Source organism: Neopsephotus bourkii, unplaced genomic scaffold (assembly GCF_033783945.1).
Source record: "Neopsephotus bourkii isolate Nb327-2 ecotype Australia unplaced genomic scaffold, CSIRO-AGI_Nbou_v1 NB_42, whole genome shotgun sequence".
Lineage (NCBI taxonomy): Eukaryota > Metazoa > Chordata > Aves > Psittaciformes > Psittacidae > Neopsephotus > Neopsephotus bourkii.
Genome location: NW_026900559.1, coordinates 478,215 through 498,241, shown reverse-complemented (window position 1 = coordinate 498,241; position 20,027 = coordinate 478,215). Strand labels below are relative to the sequence as shown.

At 43.0% G+C, this 20,027-nt stretch overlaps 2 protein-coding genes across 4 annotated transcripts in view; both read right to left on the bottom strand.

Annotated features, from left to right (window-relative positions):
• The window catches only part of SLC1A2 (solute carrier family 1 member 2), a 77,653-nt gene extending 74,732 nt beyond the window's left edge, over positions 1 to 2,921 (bottom strand). Inside the window, exon 1 of the mRNA XM_061347094.1 lies at positions 2,306 to 2,921. Coding sequence (XP_061203078.1) covers positions 2,306 to 2,322 — 17 coding nt within the window. The 5' untranslated portion in view covers positions 2,323 to 2,921. The remainder of the gene's footprint in view (positions 1 to 2,305) is intronic.
• Positions 2,922 to 7,095: 4,174 nt separating this feature from the next.
• Positions 7,096 to 20,027, bottom strand: part of PAMR1 (peptidase domain containing associated with muscle regeneration 1) — a 51,211-nt gene continuing 38,279 nt past the window's right edge. For 2 of the 3 annotated variants that reach the window (XM_061346803.1, XM_061346813.1), the window contains exons 7-12: positions 17,468 to 17,638; positions 14,314 to 14,526; positions 12,668 to 12,734; positions 10,207 to 10,439; positions 9,417 to 9,712; positions 7,096 to 8,149 (exon numbers count right to left, since the gene is read on the bottom strand). In XM_061346803.1, coding sequence (XP_061202787.1) covers positions 7,613 to 8,149; positions 9,417 to 9,712; positions 10,207 to 10,439; positions 12,668 to 12,734; positions 14,314 to 14,526; positions 17,468 to 17,638 — 1,517 coding nt within the window. In that variant the 3' untranslated portion in view covers positions 7,096 to 7,612. The remainder of the gene's footprint in view (positions 8,150 to 9,416; positions 9,713 to 10,206; positions 10,440 to 12,667; positions 12,735 to 14,313; positions 14,527 to 17,467; positions 17,639 to 20,027) is intronic. The other variant, XM_061346817.1, reaches the window with a different exon arrangement.

Genomic DNA, 20,027 nt, shown 5'->3' with positions numbered 1-20,027 from the left:
ATCCCTACTTTAGGGATTTTATGCAAGCTTCCCCATTAGAAGAGACATAATACATTTCTCCACCTGCAAAAGTGGCTGGAGTAGCTCTATCACAACAAAATAAAGCCTTTATATACTCCGGATCTCCACTAACGTGGAGCAACCCTGAACACCCTAACAGCCACTAGAGATAAACCTGGAGTGCGAACACTGTGCTCCCACCTCCAGCAGGTCTTTCTCCATGTACCTGTGTGTGTCTGAGATACACTGCCCTGCTTACAGCAGCAGGCACTTTCTGCTACCTCTTTTCCATTGTGCCAGTGCTGGTGGAAAGCCCTTCTGGAACAGGTCTGGTCAGCATCACTTTCCCTGAGGATCCATATAGTGCCTGAGTTTGCTGACCTTTAGGACAGAGTGAAGCTTATCTCCATCCTCAGCATTTTACCTGAGGGAAAGGAAAGATAACAGTTCAGTTTTGAAAGAGGTTCTCACTGGCAAAAAGGGACTGGCAAGTGAAAAGCTTCCCACTCAACTTCTCCACACCTCCTTCAGCTATTGCTGAGCACTAGTTGAATCATACCAAATAAACAGTTTCAGTTTGTCTTAGACTCTGTAAATTTCCTAAAAAGTTTGAAAGCAAAGCCTAAACATTCTTTTCTCATCCTGACAATTTAGCTCTGTTCATTAAGGAAAGGAAAGGTGTGCTTCTGCGGAAGCCCTTCTTTTTTAGCCCACCTGTTCAGCCTGCTTCTTTTACAACCACCTCTCTTTTTACAACCCTTTAAAGCTTCCTTTCATCCAAAGCTGACAATCCCACAAACACAGCCACCTCTTGTCACATCTCCTCTTATTAAACCCCTGCACAACAGGTGCCACATTTCCCCACTGGTCTGAAGCAAGCAGAGACATCTACAGCCACCTTCTGTGACCAGAGCACCAGCGGGGTGTGAAAATTGTGGTAGCCCAAGGACACAGCAGGGACAGAGAACACTGAGCTGCAACCCTAGGCTGGTTCCTCCATCTCCGAGCTTCTTCTTTGTGGCTGTCAGTATTTGTTGACTGTACCTAGTTACGTGATTTTGTTGTGAGAGGAAATGCTACAGGGCAGATTAAACTGCTAGGCTGCTATTAAACAAGGGTGTACAGATTTGGAGCAGAAACTCCCACAAAGACAAAGCAGCAGCACCAAACAGTAAGCTGGTTCCCTTTGTTCCAGCCCCGTGAAGAGCCAGAAGGGCCCCACAGATCTGCCCTCTGCCACACCTGGGGCATTGTCCTTCTCCTTAGCAGCCAAGGCTTACACTTTACAGCCTTCTCCTCCTGCCAAGCCAACTGCTCAGCAGCCACTCCGCAGAGAGCCAGCTCCTTCCTTAGTCCAGGTAATGGGACACTTGCGCACACACCCTCACAGACACATGCCAGGTTATTTAAATCAGCTCAGCAAGTCTTTCAGCCCAAGAGACAGAGAAGCAACATAAACAGAGCTTCCTTCTGCCCTCTGCCCTCAGAGAGTCCTATCCAGAGCAGATCACGCTGATACAACCTGACAACATCCAGGGATAAGGCAGAGGCTCACACCAAGCGCACTCTAATAGCAGCGAGTATTATAAGAGGGCAACCAGAAATCAAAGAAACATTTCCTTTTCTTTCTTACTCCCAGTAAACTGAAAAAGCCCCCAGCCCCATCAAAGCAACCAAGTGGCTGATCTTGTCATGGGTAGGGAGAAGGGTTTCCTTCCCAGGGACGCTACCAGGGCTTGAACTGTTGTTTGCTTTTCTTTAAAGCCTCTTGTATAACCCTTCACCCTTCACAGCAGTTCTCTTGCTAGCGCTGTAATTCATTTGGCACAAAACTGCAAAATTGCAAAACTCCTTGAGAAGTTGGATTTGTTTGTTGCCTGCTTGAGGGGCGGGTGGGGGAACAGCTCCCCAGTTCTGCCTGAACTATGGATTATTATTATTGTTATTATTATTATACTTAAGAGAATGCTTTCGCTCCCACCTGAGTTAACCATTCACTTGTCTTCTTCTTCCAGGCAGGTGGTATAAGCTTGATCTGCCCTCCAGGGGTTAAATAAAGAAGTGGTGAGATGAAAAACGGAACCTTTCGAGTTGCTCATATTTGAAATTCTTTTTTCCCCCTCTTTCTCCCTCTCCTAAATGGGGTTAGTCCGCTTCTCTTTCCCTCTCGCTCCTTGAATTATTCCGTTAGGGAATGACGAGGACTAACAATGAAGCAGATGCCTGGAAACTGTTATCCAAAGCACAATGCCGGACCACCCTCCACCCTCCCGTTACCTCCCTCCCCGCAGACAGTCGCCCTCACCCTTCCGTCGATGCCATGGTCCCGAAAGCCCCCCTGTCTTCTCGGGAGTCCAAGGGGTTATTTTCGGCAGGAGGAGGCTGGCTCTCTGGGATAACCTCGCTCGCGGCTGCGAAGGAGCACGCAATTCCTTGTAATCCTTGGGGGCTCCGCAGGGCGAGGATCCGGCAGCTCCGCTCCCCGCCGCTCCCCCGCCCCGCCGCGGGCTCGCCGTGCCCCGGAGACCAGCAGTGCCCGCCGGCCAGAGGAGGAGGAGGAGGAAGAGGAGGAAAAGGAGGAGGAGCGGGCACCTGGGCTGCGGTCCGCGGCGCCCTCCCCTCGCCTCGCCGCGGGGTGTGTGTCTGTGTGTGCGGGGTGGGGGTGTCTTCACACCGGCGCGGCGCTGGCGGAGGCAGGATTGGAAGGTTTTAGCCCCCGAGCCGTGGGATTTGCAGTCAATCCCTCTCTATTTTAGGCGCGGGCTGACATCACGAGCGTTGTTACTCCTATACATGCCCCCTACCGCTCCTTGCCAGCAGCGGGCAGGGGGTGGAGCGGGGGTAGCCCCTCGCAGGGGGAGGGTCGGGTGCTGCCCACCGCGACCTGCCCTACTCGACACCGACCGCCACCGCCTCCCCGGGGCAGGCCCGGCCCTCCGCAATGGGACTCGGGGCAGCCGGCCGGGAGCGGCGGGGAGGAGCGAGTCCAATACACACACACACTCCCCCCGGGGGTGTCCGGTTGCCGCCGCATTTCCTCTGCCGAGCGAGCGGATCGGAGCCCCGCGATCCCGCAGCCGAGGCACCTGCCCCGCCACGCCGCGGCGGCGGCAGCAGCCTCACGAGGCCCGTTCATCCCTTCGCAAGAGCCGTGCTGTCTCGACGGCCCGGTGCCGGGTGCTGACCATGGCAGCAGCACCCGGGGGCCGTGGCGAGGGGCGAGAGGCCAGAGGGGCCACACTGAGAGCGAGGGGCCCCGGCCCGGGCTGGCCCTGCGTCGCGGGGCAGTGCTGCCCCCTGCCGGGGAGGCGGCGCCGCGGTGGCCCCACCTGCCGGGTCCAGGCCGGAGCAGCGAGGCTCCGCGAGGACGGGGCTGTGATTGTAGCGTGGGTGGGACGGTGTCGTTTCAGTAGCTGCGCTCCGGTGCTGTGGCACGGGTCGCTCGTGGCGTGTCAGGGCACTGCCGTGAACCTCGGCTTCAGTTTCCCGCAGCTGAGGCTCCTCCTGGCAACCTCGGTGCTGTCTATCTGGGAACAGCACAAGAGGGACATGGATCTATTGGAGAAAGGCCAGAGGAGGCAGCAAAGATGCTCCAAGGGCTGGAGCAGCTCTACTAGGGAGACAGGCTGAGAGCTGGGCTTGTTCAGCCTGGAGAAGAAAAGGCTCCAGGGAGATCTTAGAGCAGCTTCCAGTGTCTAAAGGGGCTGACAAGAAATGTGGAGAGGGGCTTTTGACAAGGGCCTGTAGTGACAGGACAAAGGGGAATGGCTTTGAACTGACAGAGGGGAGATTGAGATGAGATCTTATACAGAAGTTTTTCCCTGTGAGGGTGGTGAGGCCCTGCACAGATTGCCAAGAGAAGCTGTGGCTGCCCCGTCCCTGGCAGTGTTTGCAGCCAGGCTGAACAGGGCTTGGAGCAACCTGGTCTAGTGGAAGGTGTCCCTGCCCCTGTCAGGTTGAGCTTTAAGGTCCCTTCCAACCCAAACCAGATCATTATTCTCTGAACCTGATGTTCTGTTTCACAGGGAGCCAACATTCTGCCATAGCCTGTTCTCTCTGCCCCAAGGATGCAGCACAAAGCCAACAGCCATGCAGGAATCCCCCTTTCACAATACAGAGCCGCAAGGCTGCAGGAGATGCACCCTGGAGCAAAGGCTGCCTGACCCTGCCCACCGCTCCCACTCCCTTAGGATGCCTTTCCTGCAGCCATGCTGATCCTGTCCTTACAAATGGCAGGATGCAGCTTAGCATGCATTCCCTTATCCTAATCAAATACACTTTTTTTTTTTTCCTGCAATCTTACCATGGACTTAGGTTTTCAAGGGAAACAAGTTCTCTGGGCAATTCCATTAGAGGCATGGAGGTATGCGTGATAGGAGCATGTATTCAGTATGTCTGTTGCCTTACAGTCTTATTTTTCAGCTAAGCACCCTGGCTTTTGGAAGGAATTTAATGCACCCCCAGCCCCAAATGTGTACAAAGAGAGAAGTATAGATCCATTTGAGAGGGTAAGAATGCAGAAAGTGGTTTGGCTCTCTTTTGGTTTTCTTTCATAGCAACATCTTTAGTGCCTTTTCAGAATGCACAGCTCTTCCTCAGAGGCAAGATGTGTTGCTATCCAAGTTGTGCTGTTTCACACCCTTCTCCCAACAGATGGCCTAGATCCTCACCTGTTTAGAAAGAGATGTTTGAAATAGCCTTGCATTTCACAAGCAGACCCTAGCTATCAAAGGGATTAGTGATTCTTTCTCACAGATTGTGTTTTTTCCAAACATTCATCCCTATTTTGAGCAACCTGGTCTAGTGGAAGGTGTCCCTGCCCATGGCAGGGGTGTGAAATAAGATGAGCTTTAAGGTCCCTTCCAACCCAAACCATTCTATGATTCTATGATAGGTCATACAACAACAGAGATAAAAACATTGTTTGAATTTAGAGATTAGCCAGAATTGATTCTAGCATTCCAACATCACTGAGGCTCAGAAGTAGAACCAAATGCTGCAGGTAATTCATCTTTCTATAAAAGACTATACTGAAATCTGACTCCCAGGGTTGAAGATAGCCTGACCACTTCTTGCTTCTGTTTTCTTGAAGAGTATCATGACTGTAAAAAGAAGAGCACACACAGCTGTCACAAGCTCCTGTGATTTTCACTCCATTAATTCCTGCAAGTTTCTCTTCAACAGCATACTTTCATTTTATACACAACCAGTGATCAGCTGTATTGTTGCCCAGAAACTTTCAGCTATTCCTTGCCAGATCTGTGAGTGGTTTGAAGCCAAATGGGGATGTGATTCAATACCAAGGAGGAGTTAAGAGGATCAGTAACCCTAGGCATGGCTGATCTTTAGTGAAAGGAAAAGCGTGAGGGCTAAAGCTAGAATTAAGACAGACTTTTGCAGATTGGTGTGGACTGCCAAGTTCTCTGATGGACAAATCTGAGAGAAAAAAAACAACAACCCACATCTAGGGCTTCTTCCCTCAATTGTAGCAGTGAAGAGTAATGTCATGGAGAGCAGTGTACTCGTAGAGTCATGACTGAGAAAAGAACCAGCTCACAGACCTCTATGATTTCTGTTTTAGAAGATAATTTCTCTTACTATTAGAGTGTAGAGACTCTGATTTAATGTCATCACAGAAGATCTCTGATTGGGCAAGCCAGATGCCAGTAAACAATTCTATTCCTTTATCAATCTATTCATTGATACTGTTGGGAAGAAACACATGTTGACTTTCTGAAAATCTGCTCTTGCCAAAACTGTTACCTAATTTCCTTTAACCCCTTCTGTCAGCAGGGGAGTTCCACACGTTCACTGGCACATGTTCCTCCCAGCGGAGGAATGAAACATATCTTATTTTTCACATTTAATTATGCATTTTTGGTGCTGTTGTTGCCATGCAGTTTGACAGCCAAGCATAATCTCCTGGCAGGGGGAGGCGGGGAAACAAGATAAAGAGAAGCAATATACTTTAGTTGTAGCCCTTACACTTTTTGATTCAAGCAACATCATCCCGGGTCCTGTTGCCAGGAATAAGAAATAAGAATAGTGCAAAATAATAAGAAAAGTGCAAAACCATAATCATTAAATCTTTCTGCCCAGGAAAGCAAAAAAATAAATTACATGGAGTGACATCCAGTAGTAGTTGTCCTTTTAGCAGCAATTTTCAGATTCAAAAGTAGGCGGAAACTACTGAATGCTGAGAAACTCTTCACAAGATTTCACAGCATCAGAGAATTGCAGCTGAAATCAGTTGTTACCTTACAATTGCCATAGCAGTGCAGTAGGCTACAACACATCTTCAGGGGCTGAGTCCTTCTTAGTGAGTGTACTAAATACTTTCACCAGAGCCCCAACCATTACATGCAACTATTGCTGTGAGCTGCTTTGGGCACTGTAATAATTTGGAGGTCTTATGAACACCACGGTGTCAAAGATGCCTTATCTAGGAGTCATCAGTTACGGAAGACGTTCCCCTGTCCCTCCTCCCCAACTTTTACTAGGGCTCATCTCTAATCTTTAGCCAAACTGAATGGAGAATGATTTAATGAAAAGGAGAAGTGAGTAAGGACCACGAGGACACCAAAGTCTCTCTACTGCACAACATGCCCACTGGGAGAAGCTTATCCTTCAATGTCAAACAGTCTGGTAAAGAAAAGCCTCTGCTAAAGGTGAGGAAAGACATTGTTCTTCACCCTGAAGAGCTACAGAAGAGTTGTTTGGCCACAACAGTATATGAATCAGAAGTTCTTCTGAGCTTTTCATAGGTCTTCCTTTGAAATAATCTACATGGAAAAATGTTTTTAAAAGCATGTTTCAGGATTTCATGTGTTCAAGATACAAGTGGGAGAGAACTCCTCTGTACATTTAATTGCAATGGATCATGTACAACAATAGTAGCACTGGATGTATTAGGGTTAAAAAAAAAAAAAACAACCTGTTATTTATGTAGTAATTGAATTTTGTGTTAATTCTGCATTTCAGTGTGCCTGAAGAGTCCCAGGTGAGAGTCATGTGCAAACAGACAAGAGCAGTAGAGAGTCCCTTGAGTGTGACAGAAAAAGCAACAAGGAATCTGCATAATGTCAGACATAGATATGTAGGTTAAAAAAAAACAAACCATGGTTTATTTAAATGTGTAAAGTACTTGGGAGGGATAAAGATTACATTGTACTATGGCAATACAGAGAGCACACCCCGTAACAAGCTCATCTATCGTAATGAATTCAGGCTACTCTTTTCCAGCCTCTCAATCCGCTCGCATGGATCCTTGGGAGAGGCTTGCTGTTGCTTTCTCTAGGGGACTCCACACTACAGATGAGTTTCAGTCAGAATTTGCTGTCCTGTTTCTGTGTGTCAGACTAAGGAGCAGAGCATCATCCTCCCACCAGGGGAGACAGGCAAAATATGGCAAAACTTCTCATGCACTAAGACCCTCTGTTATGGGTTCAGTAAGAGTAACCTGATGGAACATCTGATCCTAGGACAAATTACCAGGCTGTCTGCCTTAACCTTATCCCACATGTGACTCATGACTGGGATAAGAAGCCTAATGTAGCAGAGACTGAGAGAGATATTACGATAGCTGTAAAATGCCATTTCCAGACATGGCTTTTTATTTCAGATTCTTCTCAATCCAGTCTTTGAAAGGAAGAGCTTTGGTATAGCCACTGTAGAGTTCTAGGCTGCAAGATTTATCATAACCCCAGCTCACTAATCCCATCAGGTGCCACCTTAGCTCAGAAGATGCTTTTCCTGGCAAAGTTATGGCTGCAATCCCACCAGTCTCTGCAGGGCAGATATTAGAAAAGGTGGTGTGGTCTCGTTTAGCACAGAACATGCTGTCAGTGATGCTGACTTGTATCCCATTATCCTCATACTGTTGCTCACATAACAGTGAATCCACCATCTGAACAGCTCCCATGCGGATTGTGTCATTCTTGTATCCAGGATCTTTAATATCAGCCAATACTTTCCAGCCAGTAACCGTTATTTTTAAATCCTCTGTGGATGAAGTCAAGTCATGAGAAGATGACAAGCAAATGGGTTGAACACGACTGCTGATTCTGGCTTTGTCCAAGAGTTTTATGATAGCTATGTCAGAGTCAAGTAATATGGGGTCATAATTGGGATGCACTATAATGGCAGAAATCTGGGGAGCAGGAAAAATCTAGAGTTAACAGCAGTGGCAAGGCAACAGCACTCTTTCCACACTACTATAATACATGTTTAGTTCATTTTTCATACTTCTCCTTGCCCCTCCAATCCCAATCTGTTTTTTTCACCATAGTGTTCACTCAAATGAGAAGCATAAAAAGAGATCAAGCATCTTCTATTTTTTTTTTTTTTTTATCTTGGGTTTCAATAGAATTTTTATGGCCTGAAACTCTTCCTAATGATGAGCAGTCAAGTTATTATCATCAAAATGGGGAGTTAATGTTCAGTTCAAATTTTTCCAGTTTACTAAAAAGATTTAAACTGCCATGTTATCTTCAGCCTGGAGAATTTGAAGCGGGGGGGGGGGAGGGAGGGTGTTGTTGGATTGAAATGTTATTTTCTAATTGAAATTCAACCATCTTCCCACTAGGGAAGAACACATTTTACGTACTGGGGCTAAAGCTTTACTGCTATTATGTTGGGGCTAAAGCTTTACTGCTAGTTACCTCGATGAAAACACTACAAGAACAGATAGGATTCCTATAAGGATATATTGTAAATAATATGCATTTCCTAAAAGGAAAAGTCTGAAAAAGCTGGAATTAGAGAAAGAAACTAAAAACGGGGGAGAGGGAGAAAAAATCAAATTAACTCTGATTTCTTGGATAAAATCCATTAACTCACTCAATACCCCGCCACTCCAGAAAAAGACACAGCCAAAGTTGCTGTATTTCTCCTCATTTTGACTCCAACCTTTCAGTTCTACTTGAAAAACACAGGTGGTGAGCCTGAGGTACTACTTTGGAGCTAGTCAGACACAAACTTCTTCTGAGTTTAGAGCTGTACAGCCTTGGGGCTGAGATGTGAAATGTGCTCATGGCATCAAACCAGGATACACAGCACAAGTGTTTCCCTCATAAATAATGCTGATCACTTTTGACAGTAGCTGGCATCTTTTCTACTTTTTTTTTTTTTCTGGCAATATCACTCAAGACTTTACGACCCATGGAACCTGAGCTATTTTCTTAGGGATCTGTGTTAGGGGGTGAACATAGGAGTTGAACAGTGTCAGGGGAATTTAATGAACTACAGCATATGCCCTCCTTGTGCTTTGTTCTGTCATCTGAGTCTCTAGATATACATTTGAAAGAGCCATGTGTAAACCAATATATTGCTCTAAGGACAACCTTCTTCTCCCTCTATAAGACATATGGGATCAGCATCTGCTTGTACTTATCATTTTCCACTCCCAGCAGACTTACCCGCAGGTTCTGGATAGTCTTTTCATCCCTGTCATCATCTCTATAGAATTTCCCCAGAACCACCTTAAGCTCTGCTGCCTTGAGCACGATGGTCTTGCCTAGGTCAGTGACACAGTGAGCTGCCACCACCACAGTGCGCTCGTTCACCAAGGCCCCGCTGCAGATGAGGATCCAGGCCCCTTTCCGGAGACTGTTCTCCTTCATGCCATTGGCTGTCCGATAGATTGCTGCTTGCCAGGGCCACCTCATAGAGGTCGCTGTCTTCTGAAGAGTGATGTTTTCTGCTTTTCCACAGACTGAAGAAACATGAACCAAGAATGAGGTAACACCTTTTCCCCACCACAGAATCTGAATGTCACTCTTGATTTCTGCTTAGGATGTGCCAAAAGAAACCAAATTGCAATGGTTAGCATGAGGGATAGTTTTCTAATTAACCTTTGTCTCCAACCAGTGAAATTATAAGAGTATTTTATATAGTTTAAAAAAATAAACTTACAATTTTTCCCTTATGGTCTGAATTCCTGGATGAAGTAGGAATGTGGACTTAGCACTTGCTCAGGTGAATTTTCATGACAACCTTATCAAGCTGCACTATAATGAGGTGACTGCATAAAGAAATTGAAAGAGTATCCCTGATTGACATACCCTCCAAGCCTTACTGCTCCTATCTCCCATCTGGAAGCAGAGGCAGCCTACACATCTGAGACTCCCTTATTTTCTAAGATGAATATACATCCTGTTCTCCCATCCCTCCAGAGATGTGTGCATTCTTTCTCCCTTGGAGACTCACTTGGAATACACACAGGGGCTCTCCCACTCCATTTTCCTGTCTTCAGACAAGTCCTCCTGCTGCTGCCCAGGCGGCGGTAGAAAGGAGAAATGCACTCGTACTGAAGCTGGGTGTGCAGATGCTGGTACCCTGGGGGTAGATCTCCAAACGGTGGTGCTGGCTTTTTGGTGGGATAGATGTCAAGCTTTTGCTTGCTGAATGCAGATGAGTAAAGCTGATGTAAAGGTGTTTCCCTGTTTCAAGGCACAAAGAACACAAGGTAATAATAATAATGATGATGATGATTATGATGATATAATAATAATTATGATTATGATAATAATGAGGATGATAATAAGAAGAAGAATAGTGATCATTACCATATCTTTATGACCAGCTGTGTTAAGTATCATGTAAAAGCATATCAAGTTTGCTTGTAAAAGAACAAGGAAAAAAACCATTCCAACGTGGATTAGCAGTACTCCCATTTACATCCCAGATATTTTATTTACATATAAGTATATATATAAATATACATTTGAATTAAAAAACCACATATGTTTATAAATTTTCTATTTGTGTCTCTTTTTTTTTTTTTCATTTTACAGTTTCTGGATTGCAACCAGTTGCCTCTGAATGTGGAACAGCTCTTGCCATTCGCAACAGGACTGAGAGACCACATTTTTAGATAAAGAAATTACACTGGAAGTTGGCATTGCCATAATTAGCTCTAACTAGAGAAGAGATGGGCACATCTTTTCTCTAGTGAACATTTTAACAGGCAGAATTAGGAATCGATTCAGATTAAATCATGTTGATAAAGTTGCTTGATTTACCAGTTAGCAGAGATAATTGCCTCACCACAGAGATTTCATGACTGCAGTAGTTACTAAGCTTCTATTTAGAAATTGTACTGATTAGCTGAAACATGGCACATAATTAAAAAAATAGATATATGCACCAGTCTAGATATAGACCATAAGCTTGACTACAGTCATACTTAAATGTTCATCACTTAGAATGTGTCCCTTACTCTAATGCTTAAAAGCACATTTTTACAGAAAAAAAAACCAAACCAATCCCCCACAAAAAAAAAAAAAAAAATTATGACTGAAAATTTCAGCAAGAAATTAATTTCCCTTGAGATTTCTGGTACTGTTTCATCCAGAAAAGCCATAAGAATGTGTTTTTTTCAAGTGGCAGTTCCATTTTTGATCACAGAGTGACACAGCCTACTTCCATCAGACAGAATCTGTGAGGCGGTACATGACAGCACTCAAAGAAAGTAAATTATTAAGAACAAGAGCAGTGACAATTTTCTTATATTTAGGACAAAGGATGAGAGCTGCTGTGGTCATGCTTAGACTGCCAGGGTCCCATTCCCTAGTTGCATGTGACCTTGCAGTAGTGCATAGTCAACACTTTGCCTCACTATTAAGCTATGAAATGGAGATCCTACTTCAAGGGCTAAGAGTCAACACACATGAGGTGCCATGATGATGCTATGGAGGTGGGGGCATGTATGCCCTTTCATAGAGCTCTTGTTAATATCTGAAACATTTAGCTTAGAAAGACCTGTGATGAAAAGTTAATTAAGAAATTTAAGTAAGAAGAATCCCCTGATGACTAGTAAAGCCTCCTGATGGCTTCTCAGGGACACCTCTACAATCATGCATCACACAGCTGGAGAGTGGGAGAGTATTTGGGAAGTATGTGCTTGCCTTGTTCCTAAAGTCTCTAGGCATTTACTACTGGTCATTGCCAGCAACAGGATACGGCTTGAGCTGGACCTTTATTCTGACCTGGTATGGTCGTTCCTAAGACCAAAGATGAGGCCAGTTCTTGCACTGCATCTAAAAATAAATGAATAGTGTGCTAAAAAAAAAAAAAAAAATATCTTGAAATGAGAAATCATTACTTGGACAAAAATGAACCTGGACATTGCAGCATCACTAATTCAGATTGGTCCTATTTCAGGAAATCAGCAAAAGGATAAGCTCAGACAGGGTCTAATATTTCATTCTTTACTCCCTCCTGTCCTACTTCCTCTTCTCTCCCCCATGCCCACCCCAAACACAATTTTATATCAACTGTGCTACCTTGCTTTGGGTGGTGAAGCTTGATGGGAGCAGATTACATTGCTATACCCCCTTCTCTTCTTGTGTTCTCCCCACTCATTTCTTCATTAAGACAGCACATGTTCATGTTTTAAGTCACCTCATTAGCTTCAAGGAACTGCTCTCAAACTGTTCTCATAGCCAGCCGCAAGTTTGCAAGCCTAATTCCAGCATCATCCAGTAGTTTGCACATCTCTAACCATGCATTTCTTCCTGGCTGCCTTCAGCAGCTTCCAAACCTGCACTTAACCAGCCGTTCCCTCCCAGCAGCTCTCATTGCTCCATTGTCAGTGGAGGCTGAACACACAGGGTGGAAAGGAGTCACATTTGTTCTTTAAACTGTAGTTGAGATATTGCATTCTCACCTTGACTGGACCTGCATTGGAAGCACTTTCTGTCTCACCAGGTCAGAGATCTTTGGCTCTCTGCAGGCTAGAAAAAATATAATATTGCACAGTACTTTTCCACATTCACAGCTCAAGTGTTATGGTTCATGCACATTTCCATTCTTTCCTCTTACTAGCTATAGTGGGCTGGGTTAAGAAAAGAGGCAGTAAGTTGCATGTATTAAAATGAAGATAGGCCCTAAAAGCTAAAGCACTGGAAAAAATACTTCCCCACACATCGCCATATCTATCGCATTTACAAGAGTGGAAGCAACTGGGTGCCTTCTGCACTGGCACTTCCAGCCATGAAGGAAGATTTGCCCATCAATGTGTCTGAATGCCAGGTTTATACCACTACGGCTGATGATTTGGAATCTGAGTAAACTTTCACAATAATGGAATTAGACAAAAAAATATCTAATTTCCATCGTGTAGCCACACAAAGTTTATCCCAGTGACTCAGCGTACAGAGAAAGGCTGTGAAATGTCAGAGACTTCAAAGTGTCTGTTTGCTTGTGTACCCACAGAAGGAGCTGGAGGCTCGGATTCAAAGGAACTCCTCAGTTACCTGACTATGCCCAAAGTAACAGAAGGGATATCTAGGATTTCTGATTTTGTTTCTTTACTTTAAAAGCTGGATAAAATATTCAGGTTTATCAGTTCAAATAACTGCCAGGATCATCTTCCTGCTGCTCACAGTGGAAGGAAAGGAATCCTGCAGGATTGATTTTATCTGTATGCCTGAGTACTTACGCTCTGTGAGATTTAACAATGCCCAGGTCTTTATGATTCCTGTATATGTTAACCTTTATGTCACTGTCAAAGTTCCCATCAATAAGGATACTTTCCATAAATGGTCATCATCCATAAAGATGCTTTCTACAAATTATTATATGTTACAGGAAGAGAGTATTTCCATCTAAAATAACAGAACAAAGCAAATTCCCCAGTGGACAGACATATTTCCTTATTTATCATTACTACAGATTTAAAAAAAAATCCATTAAAATGTGTTAAACAGTTGTTTTGGGAAAATTAATCTGGCAGCTCCTTAGCTTAAATTCACTCATTCATTCAGGGTTTCAGACACACTTAGAGTAGCTCCAGGTGAACAGCATCATTCCTTTTCTAGCAAAGGATTTAAAGATGTGGTTTGTTGTTTTGATAAGCACACATAGTTTAATCATGTCCTCAGGTGGTTTCTGAAACAAACCTACAAGGGTGCAATCTACAGGCTTGTTTCTCCCATGACTGGGACTGAAAAGAATTGTGAGAGGAGAGTTGGGCCCTATGAGAGCAATTATTTCCTTCTATTTCAATTTGCTCCTGATCTTTTCTTTTGATCTTAACACAGGTCTGATTCTAGAAGGAGGGTAATAAAGGTCTTAGGGAACATTCTTTTACATGTTTAAAGATGGAAACCTCTTCTGGAATTGCTGGCATCTTATCTGGCTGAGTTTAGCAGCCAATGAAGCTGGCAAACTACCAAACTCAGTATGAGGTGTCAGTGAGATGGGTTATTCTTAGCAAAAATGACTGTTCAGTAAGTGTAAATTACATAAAACAAACTCCAGTAAAAACATAGCAGCTTTTGTGAATTGTGGTAAACAAAGATTGTAAGCTACCTTTTATGCAGATTGGCTGCTTCCCTGACCATTCTCCGTCCTCTTGGCAGGTCCTCTGTTCATTCCCACTAAGAACATATGAGTTGTTACAAAAGAAAGCAATGACTGTGCCAATTTTTGCATAGCGTCCATTCAAGGCCCCAGTGTCTTCTACTACTCTTCTGTAGCCATTGAGAGGGCCACCAGGATCTGAGCAGTTTTTTTCATCTAGAACTAATGATAGGGGAAAAAAATAGTAACCATTTTATCAGGTTCACTACATTACTTTTACCTATGAGATTGCTTGGCATTTCATTCAGGTTACACTTCAGTCTACACTTTAGCAAAGCTGCCTTTTCAAGACCTATCTCGGATCTGCCTTCTGAAAGATCAAAGAGTAAAGAAGATTATAATATACAGATGTCTGCTTATATACACACTTTAGCATCTTTAGTGTAAATGTAAGATACTTTTACACTTTAGTGTAAGATGCTCAAATCGTTAAAGGCCTTAAAACATAGCTGACCATCCTGAAAAAGAACCTGGATTGTGTATGAAGTTCATTTCCCATCAACAGGGCTACTTCAAGGTCATCAAAAGATGGACTATTTGCAGAAAACAGGTCCTTGGCATTCTTTGCACTTTCCTGTGCTTTCAGTACTGCACTGGACTTGGATAATAAAACTAAACTACTTATTTTTTACTTTTACACTTGGTTGCATTTTGGTTTCTTAGCACAGAAAGAGAGATCTCAGGAACTCAGGGAAATATGGGAATTGAAAGAGAACATATATATACATATATATATATACAGATACTAAAAAATTAATATGGAAAGCTTATGCATGCTAGGTTCTGCCTATAAAATCACTTTTACTTCCTCCTTCCCAAGATTTTCCCCTTTCTTGTTGAGTTTTGTTTTGTTTTGTTTTTTCTCTAAATAAACTTTTATTTTTGCCTAAATCTGGATGACAGTATTCCCTATGTGATGCTAATAAACGCTTTCGTCTATATTTTAACTTCTCCACTTTTTCTATTTAGCTGCTAAAAAAGTATTTCTGTTTTTATCTTCAGATTTCACCTCAGTTTGCTTGTCAGGTTGACAGTAACATGCAACTGTTTAATTCCTCTGTCTGATGTCTCATTGCCTGATAACCAGTGAACATCTAGGCTAGACAGCTAGTGTTGGTACAGCTCTGTTTATGGAGGGCTGAGAAGAGAAGGCTCCAGCAAGATCTTAGAGCAGCTTCAAGTGGCTAAAGGGGGCCGACAAGAAATCTGGGGAAGGGCTTTTGACAAGGGCGTGTAGTGACAGGACAAGGGGAAATGGCTTTAACCTGACAGAGGGGAGATTGAGATGAGATCTTAGGCAGAAGTTCTTCCCTGTGAGGGTGGTGAGGCCCTGGCACAGGTTGCCCAGGGAAGCTGTGGCTGTCCCGTCCCTGGCAGTGCTCAAGGCCAGGTTGGATGGGGCTTGAAGCAACCTGGTCTAGTAGAAGGTTTCCCTGCCTGTGGCATGGGGTTGCAACGATGAACTTTGAGGTCCCTTCCTATTCAAACCAGTCTGTGAGTCTATGATTCTATGATATCAATTGGCCAGAAATGGCCTCTTCATGTCCTTGCTTCAGACTCAGCTGCCTGAGGAGCCTCATTTCACAAAAGAACAAACTTATAACAAAGCACTTAAGCATTTATTTAGGTCCCCGTGAATCAGCACAGTAACAGCACACAGGTATGGCCCTGTCCTATTCTTTTATCCTTATGTCACCAGCTCAGCAATGCATGGAAGCACACAGCTAACCAAAGTAGTACAAGCTAAATGAAGAGCCTATACTCTTAGCGTTGAGTATGTAATTCAAGCTAAGCATATATTTTGGTGCTTTCTTTAACAACACTGGATTTTAACATATGCTGATCGTTATACGTGCACTTAAATATTTTTCACATGAGTCATATTCAGCAAAGAAAACATCTGAACCTCTTCTTAACCCAGAGGAAGGAGAAGTAAAGCCCTATCTCCTTTCAGTTTGGCTCCTCTGCACTTCACAGGCTCTCTCACCTGTGAACCAAGTGACTGATAACTTGAGAGCAGCTAAAGACTACAGGGAATCATCCACAGTATAATGCTTTATTTGCAAACTGCTCACTGTCCAGAGGCATCATGTTGAGTGGAGTGCATGTTCTAAAGTGTACCTAAACTTGACCAAGCAAGTCAATGAAGGCCTTGTCTTATTTCATCCTATATCTATCAGTAACTTGAACTTCCCTAAACTCAGAGTTATTGCATTTTTTGTGAGTTAAATACAATGAGAAAACATCTGGGAAGGAGACCCAAATTTCATCACCTAGCACTGTAAGAGCCAAGTCCAGAGATAAATCTTTCAATAGGTCTTTAGCCAGGGACACCATGAAGCAGGAACTTAAGCAGTTAACTGCAACTGGAGATGTTCTCTCTAGACAGTAGAATGACTATAGCTTGCTCTTTCAGATGAACTTATATACAGCCATTTCATAACACTCCCCCAGACTTACACTGTTTGCCACAACACACTTGTAAAAGCACTTTTCCAATTGATACAATATTGGAATATGGAAATAAAATTATGCAAAACAAAGGAAAATTAAAAGTCCCTTTGGATGATTGAAGGGGCTTTGAATTTCACAGCTGAATGATAGGCATGATGGCTTGCCCAGCCAGGATGAATGGAGGTTTCTCTTTTATCAGTTTTTCTCTAGGGTGGGAATTCTGTTCAAAAAATGATTTAGTCTTCAAGCAGTAGCCCCTAATCACCTCCACAGAGTGCACAGGACTTGTGCAGAGGAGGTGTCAGAGGTACATAGTAATGCAAGTAGATATTAATTGTTGCACAATGTCCCTCACTAGGTTTTAGTCCTGGAGATTTTCAGACTGTGTATAAGAAGGGCATGTGCCTAAAGTCTTTGAGGAAATTATTTTTCAGTCATTTGATGTTTCAGTCCAACCTTTATATAAGCTGGTCTTGCAGGCTTGGGCTCCATCAGAGTGAAAAAGAATCACTACTGCTTGTTAAAGGTAGACATACAAAAGAACATGTTAAGCCACAGTTCTAACAAATTTCAAGCAAAATTTGGATATTCAAGTTTCATATGAATACATTTGCCAAAATATTTTATAAGAATGTTAAAGTGACCTTACCACATTCAGGACGACGTGTTGACCAAATCCCATCAAGCTGACAGTAGGCAACACGGCTGCCTTTTAAGCTGTAACCTGCGTTGCATTTGAAGTAAATCTGGGCCCCGTATTTAAAGTCATCTCCTTCCACAATACCATGGGCGGGAGCACCTGGAGTCCTACACATCACCACTGACAGTTCAGATATTTCAAAAAAATCCACTTTATTACAAAAACAGGACTGTGTTAGGATGATTCTTTACCTAGCACATTGAAAAATCAATTAAAATGGGCACAGGAGTCAAAATTACAAGACAGGTATATGATCTTTAGAAAGTTGTTTAGATGTCAGTTCTACACACACTTACATATACACCACTTTTAAAAACATATCTGGATCCATTCAGTTCAGTGAGGTTATTCAGAGTGTGATCATGTGCAGAAGTGTTTGTATCATTAGGGCTAATTTGCTCAAAATGCTCATCTTAACAGGGCTTTTGAACAAACTACCATGCTTGATCAAGAAAAAATTTAGATCTTTAAAAGTCTTATATTGAATTCTTTCATATTCCTGTTTCCATTTTTATATAGTTTTTCAGATAACCTCACTGAAATATTGAAGCATATTTCTGTGGATCAGTTATCAGAATGACATTAAAAAAGAGCCTTGATATTTACCAAACTGTGATATTTACCCTTTCCACAGGGTTTGCTCTATTGGGATAATACTTACAGACAATGGTCTGTTTAACTACTGCAAGGAGTAAATACCAGATTAAACAGTGTAAGCAAGATTTCTCTGAGAGTATCAAAGCAGTCATACTAAATCAGAACAGAGGTCTGCCTGGCACAGAAACCTGTCTTCAGTGGTGGTAAATAGCAGATTTGCTGGAAGAATACAAAAAAAGCAAGCATATAGAATACTCTCCTGGCAGATTCTGTCAGCAGTCAGCAATCTGGGGCTCAAGGACTACCTGAACTACAATGGAATTTTTGCTATAACATACTCTGGTGATATTTTTCTTTTAACATTAATTTGTCTGAGTATTTTTTAAACTCACCTACACACTTGGTGAGAACAATGTGCTGTCACAATGAGTTCTACAGCTAAGTGTGGTGTGAAACATATACTGCCTTCCTTGGTTTGGTTTCTAGCCTGCCATCTGATAATTTCATTTATTCTCTACCTTTCTGTCATGAAAGACAGAGAATGTCCATACCCTTATTCACCTTCTCCAAGGCGCTTCTGAAAAACAGCTTTCTGTATGTAGAAATTCTATGTATGTATTTCTGTATTTAGAAATTACAACAAAGTGGGAAACGCAGGTTTTAGTACCTACGTAGTTATCCATCTCTCTGTGTGTCTCTGGCTTTGCCTGGCCATTCATTGTGGAAAACTGCATAGGAAAGGACCCAGTGCAAGATTTAAATATGCCTATGGATTTTTTACCAGGGACCTGGGTTGCTCTACTGAAGATGAGTACTAAAGAGATCATCCATACTTTATGCTTTGGAGAATTTGACTTCTTCTGTCTTGCCTCATAGCTAGTTGCTTCCTAACCTACAGACAAATTTTGATCCTTATGTTTCCAGATGAAAAACTTTTCTAAGGCCTCAGCCTTGTAATTCTTACATAGAAGACACATGAGCACATTTATTTACACGGATTGTGGACCATCCAATTATTCCTATAAGAAAGAGATTATTGAGTAACAGTCCTAAAGCAGCAACATTCTCAAGAACAGAAATTTCCCTTAGTTTACAGATTGCTACAACCATCAAACAGTGAGTTGGCAGAATCCTTTGTGCACTAGGAAGCACAATTCTTGGAAGGAAAAACTAACACTGAAGCATTAGAGAAGGGCCCAGACTCACTGCTCCAAATCAAAACACATCCAGTTAGGGGAGCTCAACATTTCCTCTTGGTTGCAAGTATTCTGCATCGGTGTCATCTTTAGCAAAAGAATAATGATAAAAATGCAACAAAATTAATTCCTAGCCCTTGATGTTTCTCGTGTGAAATATAGGCACATATACATATACATGCATATATAGATGCAGGTGTGTATACACAAGCACAAGCATAAAGGAAATATAAATAAGGGCAGCACAGATTTTCTACGTATTTTAAATTCTCAGAGCACTTGTCTTGTCATGGTCTATTCCCAGTCGCTCCCTCCAAATCTTCCTCAGAACTGAAATTTTTTTTTGTAGAAATTCTTTTCACTACATTCATATTTCTCTCTTTCAATGTAAAGTCACACTCAGCTTGTCAAATGAGAAAATAAGATGATTAGAAACATCTGGGCACCACTCAGACTTCTCCCTTTTATCATAAATACAGGTCTTCTGGCGTGCTTGTGATCCAGTCCAGCTCTGCAGAACGAATGTTTTAGTGTTTTTGTGTTCTAGGTTCACCCTGGAAAAAATGTCACCAAGCTACATTTATTTCTTTTTTTCCACAAACTGTAAGTATTTGTTCTTGGTCAGTCTCCTATGTGATTAAGATATTTCATTTCTAGTCTTTTTGATTTGGTCTGGTAGCCAGACATTCTTTAGATTCTGTGACAGTGTGACCCAG